General features: G+C 39.4%; 2 protein-coding genes across 2 annotated transcripts in view; both read right to left on the bottom strand.

Moving 5' to 3' along the window:
- Positions 1-13,328, bottom strand: part of LOC106078777 (uncharacterized) — a 50,862-nt gene extending 37,534 nt beyond the window's left edge. The window contains exons 1-4 of the mRNA XM_056016590.1: positions 13,189-13,328; positions 9,800-9,858; positions 7,603-7,734; positions 3,857-4,047 (exon numbers count right to left, since the gene is read on the bottom strand). Coding sequence (XP_055872565.1) covers positions 3,857-4,047; positions 7,603-7,734; positions 9,800-9,858; positions 13,189-13,283 — 477 coding nt within the window. The 5' untranslated portion in view covers positions 13,284-13,328. The remainder of the gene's footprint in view (positions 1-3,856; positions 4,048-7,602; positions 7,735-9,799; positions 9,859-13,188) is intronic.
- A 240-nt stretch (positions 13,329-13,568) lies between these two features.
- On the bottom strand, positions 13,569-18,437 carry LOC129924037 (uncharacterized). Its single transcript, XM_056017649.1, has 4 exons — positions 18,267-18,437; positions 16,915-17,024; positions 15,535-15,693; positions 13,569-13,641 (listed from the first exon to the last, which is right to left on the bottom strand). Exons 1-4 carry the CDS (start codon positions 18,339-18,341, stop codon positions 13,569-13,571), a joined length of 417 nt encoding a protein of 138 aa, XP_055873624.1. The 5' UTR covers positions 18,342-18,437.
- Positions 18,438-18,900: the final 463 nt, after the last annotated feature.

Raw genomic sequence — 18,900 nt, 5'->3', positions numbered from 1 at the left:
CCTTGATCCCATTCCAACTTCCTTGCTCCTTGAATGTTTAGATGAGCTTGTACCCACAATTACTAACATTGTAAACTCTTCACTGACTTCAGGCATTGTACCACAGCAATTTAAGCATGCACTTTTCAGGCCCTTATTAAAGAAATTGAGTCTTGACCCGGAATGATTAAAAAACTATCGCCCGGTATCAAATCTTCCCTTCCTGTCAAAGCTTCTGGAGCGCATTGTGTTGCACAAATTCTTTCTCATCTTGAACAGTACTGTCTCTTAGAAGAATTCCAATCTGCATAGAGGAAGTGCCGTAGCACAGAGACAGTAGTGGTCAGGGTACTAAACGACTTACTTCAAAATTCCGACAATGGCCACATATCAATTCTTTCCATGCTGGACTTGTCCGCAGCCTTTGAAACGCTAGACCATGAAATTATGATGGCCAGATTCTCTGCCACTTTTGATTTAGCAGGAATCGTCCTAAAGTGGCTTGGATCCTACCTGACTAAACGCACCCAAAGTGTCGTTGTTAACGGGTCAGAATCAACAAGCTTACTCTAGAAGTACGGAGTACCCCAAGGATCAGTTCCAGGCCAAGTACTGTTCACTATGTATACATATCCAATCAGCGGTGACATACGGCCAACCGGAATCTTATACCATTTCTTCGCCGATGACTCACAGTTATACGATTCCTCAGTTCCCTCAGAGGTGTCGCATCTGGCAGAAAAAATCAGTGGTACCGTTGCAAGGGTGAGCGATTGGATGGTTGAGAATAAGCTCAATATAAAGGAAGACAAGACAGAAATAATTAAGATTGGCACTCGGAACAACATCACAAAAGTTGAAAGCACATATTCTCTTTTTATCACGAACTGCCAGGTTCCTTATGTCCATGTAGTGCGGAATCTTGGAGTTTTCTTCGACTCAACACTATCTTTCGACCCACACATAAGTTAGCTCTGCATGTGTTATTATCTGCAGCTGCGCAGTTAGGCCAGATCCGACCATATTAACAAAGGAGTCAACAAAAACGCTAGCTGTGGCATTCATAGTCTCCCGCCTTGACTACTGTAACGCCGTGCTAGCAGGTATACCCGATGACACAATAGCCAAGCTGCAACATATTCAGAACAACGCCGCACGAATAAAACTTAGAAAAACAAGACAAGATTCTGCTACTACGCTCTTGCGCAAGCTTCATTGGCTTCCCTTGAAAGCGAGAATCGATTACAAGGTCGCCACACTTTGTAATCAGTGTATATATATATATATATAAGGTTTGGAACTCACTCCCCATTGATCTTAGACAGACAACATGCTACACTACATTCAAGAAGAACATTAAGACCTACCTGTTTTTTAGATTAGTTTGTCATGTTATTTCTCGTGTTAATATTTGTAATGTTATCACAGTGCCTTGAGCCTACATTTTGTTTGTTAACAGCGCTTTATACATAGACTGTCTACAAATGTCTGGAAAATACGTGGTATCACCACAAACACCAAGCTAGGGGTCTATAGAGCCGTCATCCTCCCAACATTGCTCTATGCCTCAGAAACATGGACAGTGTACAGTAAACATGCAAAGAAACTAAACCACTTCCACATGACATGTCTGAGAAAAATACTAAATGTCAAATGGCAAGACAAAATACAAAGATACAGAAGTCCTTCGAAGAGCGTGTCTGCAAAGCATCCACACAATCCATCTGCGATGGGCAGGTCACGTCTACAGAATTGAAGACCACCGCATCCCTAAACGACTCTTGTATGGCCAACTAAGCGAAGGAAAGCGCTCGCAAGGTGGTCAAAGAAAGCGCTTCAGAGACACCCTCAAAGCTTCTCTGAAGGCGTTCAGCATAGACCCAGGCACCTGGGAGACAGAGGCACATGACAGAGCATTATAGCGTCGCGCTGTGAAAACTGGCGCACAGGTTGCTGAGGAAAAAAGAACAACGCTGGCAGAAGAAAAACGCCAGAAAAGAAAAGCCCACGACACTAGCTCCAGCTGGAATAACCTGCCCAGTGTGCGGCCGAACATTCCGGGCTCACATAGGTCTCACCAGCCACATGAGGAGGCATAAAACCCCAGTGCAAAGCCTTCAGCCCCCTGGATGACAAAGTGGTCCACGATGGACAAACTATATATATACATAAAATTAGTATTATTATTCAAATATACCACAGAATTCTCTGTGTAACTTAAGTTTGTGTTGGTGACCACCAACCGTAATGGGCCTCAGTGGGTAGGTTGGAGTTGAACTGCAGTCTGGGTTGTATTGTTGGCAGATGTATGTGCTCATGTGCTTCAGATCATAAGTTGGTCACCAGGCTTGTGTTGTAAAGTCCACTGACCAATTCTGGCCATGACGTCTGATGCCTGATATTGACAGTGTCTAAGTGCATTTCGTGGGTAATAGCGACGCTCCCAAATTCTTAATTACAATGTTGTTAACAAATCATAACACTCTACGCAGGGTTAGATTGGAAGTTAACAGGAAAAGAAACTCAGCACTAATATTTATTTACAAAATAAATCATATAATATAAATATATGGTGTCACAATCATCAATTATGGATGCTAGATGTCAAGATCTAAAATGGATGCTATGATAGATGTCACGTTGGAGATTATCTTGATCTATATCACACCATCAATGATCGTGATTGCCGAGGATCTTGAAATCGTCTTTTGATAAGATGATCGTTTAGAAGTAGCTAGATCTAGTTGATGATACGATCATTCAGAATGTTGTCAGTTGATAAGAGGATCATCTAGAAGTTGCCAATCGCTAAGTCGATCTAAGTATGTTACTATATTCAATGAAGAAACTTCTCTTCGTCTAAAACAATTACTTTTATTCAGAACTTGGAAAAGATATTCACAAATAATTACAAAGGTTAAATGTACTTGAATAGTACAGAATAAATATAATTCTGCTGAATAAATGATCTACACAATAATGTAAAATATACATCTGAATCCTAACACGTTCCGCACGACACTGGCGGGAATATCTCCCAGCTTACAAAGCTTTGGGCGTTTTGTCATGTGACTAAATATCTCATTGCCGCTTGGTTAAAATCTGACCAATAATTGCAGCTCCAAGTACAATAATTAATACTTTAAACCAATCATATTTATTTCCAAACATGATCCTGCTGCGTGATAGAAAATTCCCCAGGTAGCTAAAATTCTGCCGACAAGCTAAACATAGACTATGGCTAAATGTAGATACAGTGTACGTGACATATGGCTTAGGTAGCCAATACAATATTTTCAGATCTAGGCTTCTAAATAAGAACTTTTTTTCAAACGAGTAAATGGGCTAAGAAAAATGCTTTTTAAAAAAACAAAGCCTTTATTAAGTGTAATATGCCTCAAACACCTATCTAAAAAGGGGACTAATTCAGCTTACATCACCACTTCAGTCATGTACTATTTCTTTCCCTTGTTTGATATACCAAACAAAGTATATTTTGCCACAGTTAATTAAGTAATTGGTGTTTTTTTTTTTAATTGATTCTTGTTTTGTCAGGTAAAATAAATATTTCAGCTTGATCGGAGATTGGGTGTCGGAGAAATAACGTGTATAAGTTTGGCCAGGCAGACTGACAGACAGACAGACAGACAGCGTGAGTTGATATAAGCTTTGTATAAAGAATGCACTGGACTCTCACAGAAAGAGATCCAAGTAAAAACGATAGGAATGGAGATCGATGGTCAACAGTTTTTATGTGGTGCCCCATGGCTATAACTGACTAAGAGATAGGTGAGGGCGAAGGTGAAATGAACTAAAACTAATTTGTCTAACACCAAGGCACCAAGGCTGATTCTTTTTCAAATTCGTGCATACTCACTGTCACCCATTCGCCACTTTTGTTCAGATAAATGTGCTCTTGTATCTCAGAGCCATAGGCGATTCGACACAGGTAAACATCAGTCCCATTGCTGTCGACGGCAGTGATGATATAGAAGCCAGGTGAGAATCTGCCAGTCGCATTGAATAGAATGAAAATTTTACCAAACGTTTCAACAGGCAGTAGCATTTCTGGAGACAAAATAGCCACAATTATATCAGGAGAAACGGATGTTTCACAATTATATTAGGAGAACCAGATGTCTTCCTAATCATATTAGTAGAAACAGATTAATCCACAATTATATTACGAAAAAAAAACCCACATGTCTTCAAATGGAAGAAACAAGTTTTGAATACATGTCTTTAATTGTAAATAACAGATGTCTTCAATTTTAAACATATGTCTTCAATTGTAGATAACAAATGTCTTCTTCGCGGGGCCAAGTTTGGGTAAGGAAGCGGATAATAAGTAAAATTTAAGAGTTTTTATTAGAAAATAAATTCGTCTATGCATGGGCGTAGCCAGGATTTTTTTTCGGTGGGGGGTTTTAGGGGGGTGAATTTTTTTCTCCCCGACACCCCGACACCCCCCCCCCCCCCCCGCGAAAAAAAAATTATATGTATTTATGTGTGTGTGTACATAATCTTTATTACATTCTGACCCTTCATTCTTTCAGAAGACGTTTATTGTGCCCTAGAATAGGTTCTTCCATGAGTTAGTGAAAAAAATGTAGATTCCCCGACATTACCAGCAAAGGGTCTGGGGGAGCGCCGCCAAGCACTATTTCTGAAATTGAAAACCAACAAAATGCATACTCTGAGGTATCTACAGTGGATTTTCCTGCTATTAAAAAGTTCTATTTCAAAAACCTAATGTGCTATTCTTACTGACTTAGACCCTCACTCGTCGTTCGGCGCATTTGCCATCAAGCTGTTTCCATAAAATTGTTGACTCACCGCCATTAATAGCAAGGGGGTCTGGGGGAGCGCCAGGAGCTCCCTAGCGCGGGGCGAAGCCCCGCCGCCAAGCACTATTTCTGGTATTGAAAGCCAACAAAATGCATATTCTGAGGTATCTACAGTCCATTTTAATGCTATTAAAAAGTTTTATTTCAAAAACCTAATGTGCTATTCTTACTGACTTAGACCCTCCCACGCCGTTCGAAGCATTTGCCATCAAGCAGTTTCCATAAAAATCTGTCACTGGTAATGTTTGAAGCCTCTTCCCACCTACCATGAGGACCTCATGAATGAGTGGCGTCAAGTTGTACTAGGATATCATTGCAACTCTTCTTATGCGTAATTCATTTTGTCGGAGAACATGTCCCGCAAACCTCATGCGTCGTTCACTATCTTACTAAAGGGTCGACTCCCAGTTCGGCATAGGATTTCCTTGATTTAGATCCGATCTCTATAACTTCTCCTAAAATCTGTCTTAGCCATCTTTGTTGAGCTACATTTAGTGTTTTTCGATTTCGGTAAATGACTATTCACTGCAGTTTATTAATGGAGCCCTGCCACTGGTAAAAATGTGTAACCTCTCTTGAATACGCTCTTGGACTTAAGTGACTGTAGTTTGCTTTAGATTTTATATCGAAAAGAGAAGTTTTATCGTCAAACCTTTTGTTGGGGGTTTTCCACCTCAAAATGCTCTGTAGGGGGATCTTAGACTCAAAACCATCTGGAGGGGTTTTAAACTTTAAAAAAAAAACCATCTGTAGAAGAAACTTAAAACCCCCGATTGGCTTGGCTACGCTCAAATAATTTTAGTGTGTAATTTGCTTTTTTTTTTATATTGAAGATGTATTTTTAGCACCAAACCCCTCTGAATGGGGGTTTAAACTCAAAACCCCTTTCGGCAACGCTCATAGCATTTTGAGTGCGTAATTGCTTTTTTTCTTACACTGAAGATGGCGGGGAGTTTAAACTCAAAACCCCTTTGACTACGCTCATAGATTTTAGAGTGAGAAATTTTCTTTTATTTATATTGAAGAGGTACTTTTTAGCTTCAAACTCCACTGGAGGGGAGTTCAAACTCAAAACCCCATAGACTACACTCATAACATTTTTAGTGTATAATTTGCTTTTTTTTTCATTATTAAAGAGGTATTTTTTACCTTCAAACCTTTAAACTCAAAACTGAGTCAAAACCCATTTAGCTACGCTCATAACATTTTGAGTGCGTAATTAGCTTTTTTTTATATTAAAGAGGGGGTTTATCGTAAATTTTAGAGGGGGTTTTAAAATCAAAATCTTCCTTAACTGTGCTCTTGGAATTAGGGGGTTTTCGTTTGCATTTTTTTTTGTTTTGTTTTATAGAAGAGGGGGAGTTAACTGCAAAAACCCCAGGTAGGGGGTTTAAAACTCAAAACCCCTGGTAGGGGGTTTAAAACTCAAAACCCCTAGTAGGGGTTTTTAAACTCGAACCGCTCTGGTAGGGGTTTCAAACTCGAACCCCCCTGGTAGGGGTTTTTAAACTCGAACCCCCCTGGTAGGGGTTTTTAAACTCGAACCCCCCTGGTAGGGGTTTTTAAACTCGAACCCCCCTGGTAGGGGTTTTTAAACTCAAAACCCCTTTGGTTGTGCTAGGGCAAGTGATGGTTTAGTATTAAAATCTCACCTAAAATAAACAAAATCAAAGCAAAAAATCAGTCACTAAATTCCGATTCCCCCCCCCCCAAGGGGCGGGGGATTTCATTTCGGGGGGGGGGGTTTGAACCCCCAAGAAACCCCCCCCCCTGGCTACGCCCATGCGTCTATGCATTTTATTCATTCTTTACTACGTACAGAATTACTTTATTAGCCTTGCATGTAGCAAAGTAATACAGTATATCATGATAATTCTGTTTTCTACATAGATCCCGCTCAATAGCAAGAATTACCAAATGTTTCAATCTATCTTTGAGAATTGTTTTCCATATTGAGTGACACCCAAAAATGGCAATTTTTGTGTATATATTTCCGTATATTTTAAGGACTTTTTTCGTATATTTTGCGATTTCGGGAGTATTTCAGGAACTACTGGTAAATCGACAGGAGGGCGCGGGAAATCTGTTTTAAGTTATACATTTTTTAATTTAATAATTTATACACTTTCAAATAACAAATGTCTTCAATTGTAAATAAGAAGGCTTCAATTGTAAATAACAGATGTCTTCAATTGCAAATGACATATGTCTTCAATTGTTAATAACAGATGTTTTCAATTGTAAATGTTATATATCTTCAATTGTATTTAAACTATTTCTTCAATTGCAAATTTAAGATGTATGAAATTGGAAATAGCAGATTCATTAAACTGCGTAATAGAAGTTGTCATTTATTTAAAAACAACAACATATATATTCATATTTTCTGTGTAGTAACTCTAAGCTACTAGAAAGGAAAGTGTTTAAAAACAATAAAACTGTTATTAAAAATGTACTACTTTCTGGAAATGTAAACCAAACAGTTAAAAAGAAATTCAGAAAAGAACAAGATACAAAAAATAACGTCTTATACAAAGTTCCTAACAGATGACGTCTTACAAGGAGTTCCTAACAGATGACGTCTTATTCAGAGTTCCTACCAAATGACGTCTTACATAGAGTTCTTAGCAAATGGCGTGTTACAGTTACTTAGTTCCTAACAAATGACATCTTACAGAGTTCATAAGAAATGACGTCTTACCTAGAATTCATAACAACTGACGTTTTACACAGAGTTCCTTAACAAATGAACCACTAACAATGGACGTTCACTAACCAGCCACAGTACTTCCAGTTGTTCCCTCCACTGTCTCATTGGCGTTGCTTGAGCCGCACTGAAGAGTTTCGGTCATTCCGTAACAGTTACCACTGACCACACCAAACGGTGTGTGACCCTTTAAACTGGAGCCTGTAATTATTGAAACTTTAGTAAAAAAAATTGATTCTAGATAATCTAATGCAGGGGTTCTCACTCAACCTGTGGGTCGCGACCCCCTTGGGGGTCGATTGACAATTTGCAAGGGGTCGCCTAAGACCATCGCAAATATGGATTGTTATTGCCTGTTCTGTATTGTGTATTGCTGTATGTGTGTGTGTGTGGGGGGGGGGGGTAGTGGCAGAGTTGGGGATTGTAAAAAGGGGTCGCCGAACCTAAAAGGTTGAGAACCGCTGATCTAATGTATGCTACTGGAGAATTTCACTTATGCTGGATGGCTGTAAATCCACTATTTAGGTTTATCTTATTATCACGGTTAAAGATATCACAATTGTAGAGCTTGACTGCCACTGTTTGTAAGTTTCTCTCGTTAGTTGACTTCGTTGATGATCTTTGCTGGATTTGTCAGGGGTGTTGATATCTTGCTATTGTGATGCTGAGGGAGTCTGTACATGTATATCTCTAGATCTTAACGTTGTCTTACAGAGTCAATAAATGAAAACCCTTTTAAAATAGAAATGAGATGTAAGCCTGGGCATAAAGGATGGACACAACAAGGTCGTTCATATAGTATTTCTTTCTGTCCACGTAGCTGATTTGTCCAAAGGAGCTGCACGTACCGATTAGAGACCGACGCCCAAGCCCTTGCCATGGTCTCGCTTGACCCCCAAGCTTGAGCGAAGCGGGTTACAGAGTTTGTGTGTGTGTTTCTTATGGTGATGGTAGGAAGAGGTTAGCGATTGGTTGTGAATGATGCAACGTAGGTGGCATTGTCGTCAGGTGTCTGAGTTAGGGGAGACCACTCCATAACTTAACCCTAACCATAAATCTACTCGGCACACTGACTTCGTCGGTCTGACCCGAACTCACTAGGCTATCTAGATCGGCCAATCAGTGCTGAGGGCGGGTAGCCTGTTGTTGTCGGTTGTTGCTCGACCCAACCTATGTAGAGTATTTATATTTTCTTGTATACATTTTTTTTTCCTTTTCCTCTTCTACGTTCTCACTGTAGATGTCGGAGAGTTCAGGTCAGTAATCCTATATCTGAGATGAACTGCGCTGTGGTTTCCAGATGAAGCAGCTCTCCGTATGGTTTTTCTTCTATACGAGGGTTTTGGGCCAGAATTTCGTTCGGGACCCTTGATATGCAATTTGAAGGACATGGTCAGCATTGTCTGGTGATGCTCCACAAGGACAGGTTTAGCTCGTCCCGACTTTTAGCTTCCGGAACATATGTTGTCTCATTCTGTTGTGTCCGGTTCTGAGTCGAAAATACACTTAAAATAACTTGAAAAAAAAAAGTATAATTTTTATTACACTATAGACCAATACAACTTTGTTATCAGCAGCAGACGCTTTGGCCACATTCGTAGAATTCCAGTAGGTCGACTTCCACAAGACATTCTGTATGGCGATTAAATAAAATGCAGGTGAGCCACTGGTCGCCCACTTTTACAGTATACGGATGAATGCAAACGCGACATGAATCTTTTCAAATCGACACTAGCAGCTGGGAAAAAGTAGCACTGGATAGACCCAGATGGAGAGAGAGAGATCATAAAGGAAGTGTCTCGGATCACAGATGCCATACACAACAGTAGTAAAATGCAACGGCGCCTGGTGATTATATGCCCAACCTGCGACCGCAGCTGTGTATCAAGGATTGGTCACAAGAAGTTGCAAAGGGAAAAGATCGTCTCTAGAGACGTAAATGGCCACAGAACATAGACAACAAGTTGGATCTCTTCCAACCAGAACAATCCGTTCACTAATGATCGCGACATGGTGCTCTTGTTTTGCTACGCTAGAGTTTCAAGAACCTTAGGCTCATTTCAACCAACAATTCTAAATTGTGCCGATACAGTTTAAGATCAGCGACGTCGCATGTTTTTCCAGCTCATCAGTTGCTATGAATTTAGGGTACCATGTGGCTACCACAAACCTCAACCAACGTTCCAAACTGTTACCTAGTTACCTATCACAGGTGGTCAATGTAAAGAACAATATCTTAAGACCAAGACGGGTGTGAATGTATTACCTGTGATGTAGGCTTGGGGTGTGTTTGATCCACAGTTGCTAATAGCATACGACCCAAACCTGTATTGAACATTGATACAAAATATCGTTTGAACAAATGAGGGTTGAAAGATCGAATAAAAAAAAGTAAATTAAGATAAAATTTATAAAAAGTAAAAAAAAAACCAAAGCACAACAAAACAGTCGACACGATGGTCCCAAATTCAAGCCTTGTAGGCTTCTATCCCCTGCCGTTTTACAGGTAGTAATGGCTGGGGCTTGGTATTCTTTTTTCCAGAGGGGCATTATAGAATTACAGAGTAAAACAATACGTTTTAAAATGTTAGGAACTTAGTCTAGAGACGCACCATAGTTGACGGACTTTTAAACGCGATATTTAAAGACCTCACGAATAGTGGGGGGTTAGTTTGTTCACGTTATTAATAGTCAGGTGTTGTTAGAACTTCAAGGTGACAGCATCGTATTGGGTTAGGGGTTAGGGGTTAAGTGTTAGGATAGAAACTCTACTGAGGCCTTTACGTATTCAACTTCATTCAAATGTTTAACTGTCTTGACTTAGTTTTTTTTCAAATTGCTAATTTTGTGGCTTTTTAGTTTTTTTCAAATTGCTAATTTTGTGGCTTTTTAGTTTTTTTCAAATTGCTAATTTTGTGGCTTTTTAGTTTTTTTTTTTCAAATTGCTAATTGGGTGGCTTTTTAGTTTTTTTCAAATTGCTAATTTTGTGGCTTTTTAGTTTTTTTCAAATTGCTAATTGGGTGGCTTTTTAGTTTTTTTCAAATTGCTAATTGGGTGGCTTTTTACTTTTTTTCAAATTGCTAATTTTATGGCTTTTTAGTTTTTTTCAAATTGCTAATTGGGTGGCTTTTTAGTTTTTTTCAAATTGCTAATTTTGTGGCTTTTTAGTTTTTTTTCAAATTGCTAATTGGGTGGCTTTTTAGTTTTTTTCAAATTGCTAATTGGGTGGCTTTTTACTTTTTTTCAAATTGCTAATTTTATGGCTTTTTACTTTTTTTCAAATTGCTAATTGGGTGGCTTTTTAGTTTTTTTCAAATTGCTAATTTTGTGGCTTTTTAGTTTTTTTCAAATTGCTAATTGGGTGGCTTTTTAGTTTTTTTCAAATTGCTAATTGGGTGGCTTTTTAGTTTTTTTCAAATTGCTAATTTTGTGGCTTTTTAGTTTTTTTCAAATTGCTAATGGGGTGGCTTTTTAGTTTTTTTCAAATTGCTAATTTTGTGGCTTTTTAGTTTTTTTTTCAAATTGCTAATTTTGTGGCTTTTTAGTTTTTTTTCAAATTGCTAATTTTGTGGCTTTTTAGTTTTTTTTCAAATTGCTAATTTTGTGGCTTTTTATTTTTTTTTCAAATTGCTAATTGGGTGGCTTTTTAGTTTTTTTCAAATTGTTGATTGGTGGGTTTTGTTCTTTAGTAGTTTAAACACATCTAATGCACCCGTACAAGAAACTCCAACATCTCCAGAGAAATCTGTTGAAGTCAGACAGCCATCATACAACTACAAGAATCAGGCCTATCACAAAAGGTGACACATAAATACATCAGCAGATGTTGAAACTGTCTATCACAGAGGTTCTCAACCTGTGGATCGCGACCCCTTTGGAGGTCGATTGACGATTTGCCAGGGGTCGCCTAAGACCATCGAAAATATGGATTGTTATTGTCTATTGATGTATATGTGTGTGTGAGGAGGGATCGCGGCAGAGTGGGGGATTGTAAAAAGGGGTCGACGAGCATGAAAGGTTGAGTACCGCTGGTCTATCAAGAGAGCTACTGCATAATCCAATTATATATAGTTCTGTAGCTCCTCAGGGTGGATAACTTACACCTTAATCTATATTATTGCATTTCTCAACTTTAATAAGTCTGCAGACAAACATGTGACTCTCAATTGTAATAAGGTAGTGATGCACACTATTTCTGGTTCCGAGGGTTAAATATAATTCTGACACATGCTTTCGCAGGCCGCGTTACTCATAATCACTAATAGCAACGGAACCGATACTATTGGGCTTGATCATGCAGAGTGGGAAGAACTTTCAAGGGTTAGGACAGCAGAGTTTCATGGGCCCGTATTGGCCCACTTACCGTAGTTTTAGAATAATATAGTATTATACCCGGCGGTTAGGGTTAGGGTTAGGGGTTAACTATAGCTGTCACAGGAAACCTTGGTTGCTTATTGACTATCGCCTTCCGGCACTGGATAAATCCACACGGAGAACGAGCGTAAAGAAAGGCTCCCTGATTGCAGATGGCATACACAACAGTAGTAGAGAGGAGGGTGAAAATGCAACGGCGCCTGATGATTACAAATGCCCAGCTTGCGACCGCAGCTGTGCATCAAAGTTTGGTCTCTTTAGTCACACAATAAGTTGCAAAGGAAAATATCTCTCTGGAGACATAAAATGCCACAGAATCGCCTTCCAAAAATGTACAACTCAAGTTTCTTAACGACACTCAGAGATTACTGGACGCTGTTCCTATCTTTTGTGACTATAAATATTTAGCGCCTTCTTAAACTATACTCTTGCAACGCTAAGAAAGGATTAACATGTCATGCATGTTCTCTAATCGCTGATACAATATGGAGTAAAAGTATTAGATACAAAGGAAAAAAAAAGGTAAAGTATGATACACATACAATAGCCCCTTAAAATATCCCCACACACCAACACATGCACACGTACACAGGCACATACACACATAAACTGTAATCCTGTGACAGTGTCCCAAACCGCCTATATATAGGAGTTACCCTGGGTGTTTTGTGACGATCTTTGGCTAGGGGGTTAGGGTTTAGTCCCGTGATAACATTTGGACATTTTTTTTTTTCTTCCTTTTCTCTTTCTCGAATCAAGTTGAAATTTTCCATAAGTATTCATAGTCGATGGAGGCGCGGTGACTGAGCGGTAAAGCGCTTGGCTTCCGAACCGGGGACCGGAGTTCGAATCCTGGTGATGACTGGGATTTTTAATTTCGGATCTTCGGGCGCCTCTGAGTCTAATGGGTACCTTACATTAGTTAGGGAAAAGTAAAGGCGATTTGTCGTTGTGCTGGCCACATGACACCCTTGTTAACCGTAGGTCACAAAAACAGATGACCTTTACATCATCTGCCCTATAGACCACAAGGTCTGAGAGGGGAACTTTACTTTCATTCATAGTCGATAACAATACACGAATCAATCCAAAAAAGAGTCAATTAATGATTTTTTTTTAAAGCAGAAGGATAGAAAAATAACCCCGCAATTTTAAGATAAATGGGAGTACTTAGCGGTTCCTTCCCTTACATAAGCTTTGTATTTTTTTTTTAAAGTATTCTTTTCTTATTGCTTATGTTCACCTTGTTAAATCTAAATCTGATGATGACCTTGACCTACCTTGCCAAAAAGATTTTTATATGTTTCCCGCTCTTGTAGTATTTCTTGCCGATCAGAATCTCAAAACTGTCTTCACTTGCCATTAGCGTAAACATCACGTGATTTGGTACATCGTTATTAACGATAACAACGGAGACGTCTGTCCTGGAATAAGAGAACCAGTTGGTAAGAGGACGCTTCTGTTATAATGAGGAGTTTGGTGATTGGTCACGACATAAAGAGATAGCACATGTCGCATGCACCTGACTTTAATACTAATAGTGACTCCCGAAGCCTTTCCCGTGTTTGGGTATAGCCGCAAGGCAGCAGAGCCTTAGATTCTGGGTTGTTGTTTTTTTCTCCAAGATGGTTAGCCAGCGTTAGTGTCGAAGCTTACTGGTTTAAGCGTCTGCTGCTCGCCTTAGCCCCTGTCTCCTGTCAATGATAACAGTTCCACCGGAACCAATATCTGATCTACAAGTAAAGGCCAGGGAATGGACTTGTTGTCAAAGATTATTTGATACGTATGCATCTGGAAGAATTGCAGAGATAAAGGAGTGCTTTTATTTCTTACCACTTCCGGGTATGGGGGCGCGGTGGCTTCCAAACCGGGGTTTCCGGTTCGAATCCTGGTGAAGACTGGGCACCTATAAGTCCACCCAGCTCTAATGGGTACCTGAGAAATAGTCGGGAAAAAAGTAAAGGCGGTTGGTCGTTGTGCTGGACACGTAACACTTTCGCTATCCGTGGGCAACAGAAACAGATAACCGTTACCTCATCTTCTGTATAGATCACTAGGTCTAAAAGGACATTTACCTATTTTTTGGGGAATAACACTCTTACAAAACTAAGTTTTTCTTATGCTTAAGTTTTTCTTATACTTAAGCATGAATGTTTCTTTCTTTACGAATGTTATCTTTATCGTCTTTATCTTAGTCGTTTTTTTTCCTCTTCAGATTGACTATATGTGTGTCCGTGAGTCGAAATGTGTGTCCGTGAGTCGGTATGTGTGTCCGTGAGTCTGTATGTGTGTCCGTGAGTCGATATGTGTGTCAGTATGTCGGTATGTGTGTCCGTAAGTCGGTATGTGTGTCCGTGAGTCGGTATGTGTGTCCGTGAGTCGGATTTGTGTCCGTGAGTCGGTATGTGTGTCCGTGTCTCGGTATGTGTGACCGTAAGTCGGTATGTGTGTCCGTGACTCGGTATGTGTGTCCGTGAGTCGGTATGTGTGTCCGTGAGTCGGTATGTGTTTCCATGAGTCGGCATGTGTGTCCGTGAGTCGGTATGTGTGTCCGTGAGTCGGTATGTGTGTCCGTGACTCGGTATGTGTGTCCGTGAGTCGGTATCCTGTTTTATTTTATCACAAGCTTTTACGTTTAGAGGACTATTTAGACTTAGTCGCAAAGTTTTGAAATGACTTCCATTTAGAGTTCACGTGTATTTTTAGTGAATGATTTTGAAGCTATTTGTTGTTTGTTGACTTTTTATATGGTAATGAATAGTTGATTTATGTGTGCTCTTATAGTAAGGTTACACTTACAGACCGTGCTATCTATAGGGCAGATGATGTAAAGGTCATCTGATTCTGTGGCCCGCGGTTAATGAGGTTGTCATGTGGCCAGCACTACGAGTAACCGCCTTTACTTTTCTTCAAGTAATGTAAGGTACCCATAAGAGCTTGGTGGACTTAGAGGCGTCCTAAAGATTCCGAAAGTAAAAATTCCAGTTTTCACCAGGATTCAAATCCGGGATACCGGCTCGGAATCCATGCGCTTTACCACTTAGCCACCGCGCCTCCGTGTGATTACATATTGAGGTGTCATTTTTTGTGGTATATAAGTGTTTTGTGTATTGTTTTAGTTGAGTCTTTGCTTGTTTTAGTGATGGGGGGCTTGGTGATTTCACATTAAAGAGTCTGTGTTTAATGTGGTGAAGTGTTGTTATTGCTGTATATTGTTTTTATTAGTGCTTATGTCTTGTGATTTAATAGAAGGCAGGAGAGCCGCTGGTCGCCCACTGTTACGTAATACGGTCGTATGCAAACGCGACATGAAGCTCTTCAAAATCGACACTAGCAGCTGGGAAGAGGTGGCACTGGATAGATCCACATGGAGAGAGAGCATAAAGTAAGGGTCACGGATTGCAGATGTCATACACAACAGAAGCTGAAAGAAGGGTGAAAATGCAACGTCGCCTGGTGATTATATATGCCCAACCTGCGATCGCAGCTGTGTATCAAGGATTGGCCTCTTTAGTCACACAAGAAGTTTGCAAAGGGAAAAGATCGTCTCTCGAGATGTAAAATGCCACAGATGTCTTGTGTTTATTGTCTTGTCTAGAGTCTAGAAATACGTTCTAGGGACTTGCCTTAGGGTCACAATAATGTATTCCTTTCCCCAGCCAGACACTGGCACAGCTGTAAAAGTCTCAGCTTTCAACCGCCCCGTCATCAAGATGACCAAAACTGTGAACGTCTCTTTCGATTTCAAGTGGTACGTCCACCTGTAGCCGGAAGCCAGTTTGGGACTGCAAAAAAAAAAACAAAAACAAACAAACAAACAAAAAAACTTAGATTTTTTTTTAAAACAAAGCTTAAATTAAGCGTTTTTATATCAATTAGTTTGGATCAGTCATGTAATTAAATTTGTAATAGATCTAGACTAACAATAAAAACATTTATACAAATTAAAAAAAAAAAAGGAGAACGACCTGAATGCAAAATCAAACGTTCTCAGGCTTCTCAAGCCAACACGTTAACCACTCTGCTAGTGAGAGCCTATGAACATGAGAGATTGTATAGTTATCTATTTGTTTCTTTAGTCTTGTCCAATTTATCGTGTTCACTTAAGTCTCAGACGACGACCTAGAGAAGGGACTAATTCAGCATATACCAGTCAAGTACTAATTCTTTCCCTTTTTGAGATACCCAAAAAAAATTACCCAAAGCTAATTAACTAATTGGTTGCTGTTCATTGATGCTCGTAGTGTCAGGTAATGGAAAAACTGTGTAAAATAGGCTTCACGTTTGAATAAAGGGGAAGTAAGCTGCTTTACCTTAAGGAGATTTCACTTGTTTGTGCCCCCCCCCTTTCATTCCTAATTCAAGGCCAGAAAAGAGGATTAGTATGTTCTAGCCCAAAAACTCCTGCTTGATAGTGGACACGTACATAAGTTTAGCGGGGAGAGTTCCAACCTCTGTATCATCGCGAGGACTGTCCGGAGCGCGTATAACGTGCTGCTTACGTATCAGTCAACCACCAACTTCGAATCTGGATCGTTAGGTTGCAAACAGACCTTAGTGACCCCTACATAAGCAGGGCCTGGAAGGAGAAAGAGAACAAAAAGGGGGGGGGGGCAGTGCAAGCATGGTGACAATATCCAGGTCGTTGGTCATGTCACAGCGAGAGACGGTTGACCTTGGCCTTGCACTTTTTACATCCAGTGACTCATCTATAAACGCGAGGTTTAGCCTGGTATAGAAAAGGAAAATGGCAGGGGTTCCAGTGCTCGTGGTCTCCGGTCGCGAGTCTGACACCCCGCCAGACAAAACGGTGTACACTATTCTCATTCAGGCCGGTGAAAGGGAGCTCTTGTTCACTTTTGCCGAAGGCTCAACTCTACCTGACAGTTCAAGAAGAAGAAGAAGAATATATAGGTGGGGGTTGTTGGGTGGCTACACATTCTATACCAAAATGGATTATTTCTTTATAATTAGTTAGTGATGTTAGATTATGTTAGATTACGTACCCATAAAATAATTCCTCGTGAAAGAATCGAGTTGGGGTCAAAGGTCGTACAGCTACTAGCTTGTTGACAAAGTTTCGAAAGCTCGTCAAGCCATCTGTACACACCCTTACCTATTAGTGAAATAGAATGATCGGTCTCTGTCTATCTATCTATCTATCTATCTATCTATCTATCTATCTATCTATCTATCTATCTATCTATCTATCTATCTATCTATCTATCTATCTATCTATCTATCTATTTATCTATCTATCTATCTATCTATCTATCTATCTATCTATTTATCTATTTATCTATCTGTCTGTCTGTATGTCTATCTTACTTTCTATCAATCTATCTATCTATCTATCTATCTATCTATCTATCTATCTATCTATCTATCTATCTATCTATCTATCTATCTATCTATCTATCTATCTATCTATCTATCTATCTGTATATCTATCTATCTATCTATCTATCTATCTATCTATCTATCTATCTATCTATCTATCTATCTATCTATCTATCTATCTATCTATCTGTATATCTATCTATCTATCTATCTATCTATCTATCTATCTATCTATCTATCTATCTATCTATCTATCAATCAATCTATCTATCTATCTATCTATCTATCTATCTATCTATCTATCTATCTATCTATCTATCTATCTATCTATCTATCTATCTATCTATCTATCTATCTATCTATCTATCTATCTATCTGATTGTTTGTCTGTCTGCTTATCTATCTATCTATCCATCTATATGATCTATCTATCTATCTATCTATCTATCTATCTATCTATCTATCTATCTATCTATCTATCTATCTATCTATCTTTCTATCTGTATGTCTATCTGTCTGTTTGTCTGTCTATTTATATTTGTTTTGTTTTTGTTTATGTCTTTGTTTATTTTTCATTCTTTTTGTTATCTCTTTCTACTTCTCCCTCTCTCTCTCTCTCTCTCTCTCTCTCTTTTTCTCTTTCTCTCTCTATTCATCTAGCTTTTCTTTTCTCTATTTCTTATTTAGTTTTATTTTTTTTGTTACTCTTCCTTTTTTCCTTCTCTCTCTTTCACTCCCCTTTATTTTTCTTTCTTTTTCTTTTTCTCTTTACTCTCCTCTTTCTCTTTCAATACGTTCTTGTCTACTCCCTATTTTTTTAAAGTTTTTAATGTTACCCACTGGACAGCAGCACTATACCGCCAAAGCGAATGCCACCTTAACCTGCGATATATGTGGACGGGAGTTTGTACAGAATAGGGTGTCACAGTCACCTAAAATGGTGCTCTTCAAGACGAACCATAGTCTTTACGACTGAAGGAGGCCAAACGTACCCTCTGGACAGCGGCACTATACTTACAGTACAATTCCATCTTGAATAAAGTCTCAGTATCAGCTTAGGGAATCCAGACAAATCAATGGCTGATTGCTTCATTGACGGTGTCGAGATGACAAATTCTACTCCTTCCGATGTACTGACAGCTATTTGAAACGAACAAGAATTAAAATAGTTGATTGCTATAGATCACTGTTTCCCAATTCTTTTGACCTATGACTAACCCTTTTAGAATTTTTGTAACGCTGAGAACCCCCCCCCCCCATCAAACTTTTCCCGTACCCCTAAGGGGTGCGCGTAGCCCAGTTTGGGAAACACTGCCGACTAAGTTTTGAATTGTACTTTCTTCCTTCCGATTAAGAAAAATTCTTTCCTTCTAAGTACCTAGATATCGTGGTAAAGAGAGAATGCGTGGAACAAAAGTATCGTGATGACGACCGGAGATGACGTCGGAAGCCAAGCTGGAAGGTTAAAACGTGATAGTATGTCCTAAACCACTCAAAGACTTTCTCTTTTATATCTTCTATATCTACTACCAGGGCCGGTCCTACAGATTGCGGGGCCCTATGCGAAACTGATTGCGCGGGGCCCAGTCTGGGTAGGGATAAAGATAATAAATGAAAATTGGGATTTTGTATTAGAAACTAAAGCTCTCTTT

Source organism: Biomphalaria glabrata, chromosome 18 (genome assembly GCF_947242115.1).
Source record: "Biomphalaria glabrata chromosome 18, xgBioGlab47.1, whole genome shotgun sequence".
In the NCBI taxonomy this organism is placed as follows: domain Eukaryota; kingdom Metazoa; phylum Mollusca; class Gastropoda; family Planorbidae; genus Biomphalaria; species Biomphalaria glabrata.
The sequence above is the reverse complement of the archived record's forward strand: the minus strand, read 5'-3'. Positions and strand labels throughout refer to the sequence as shown.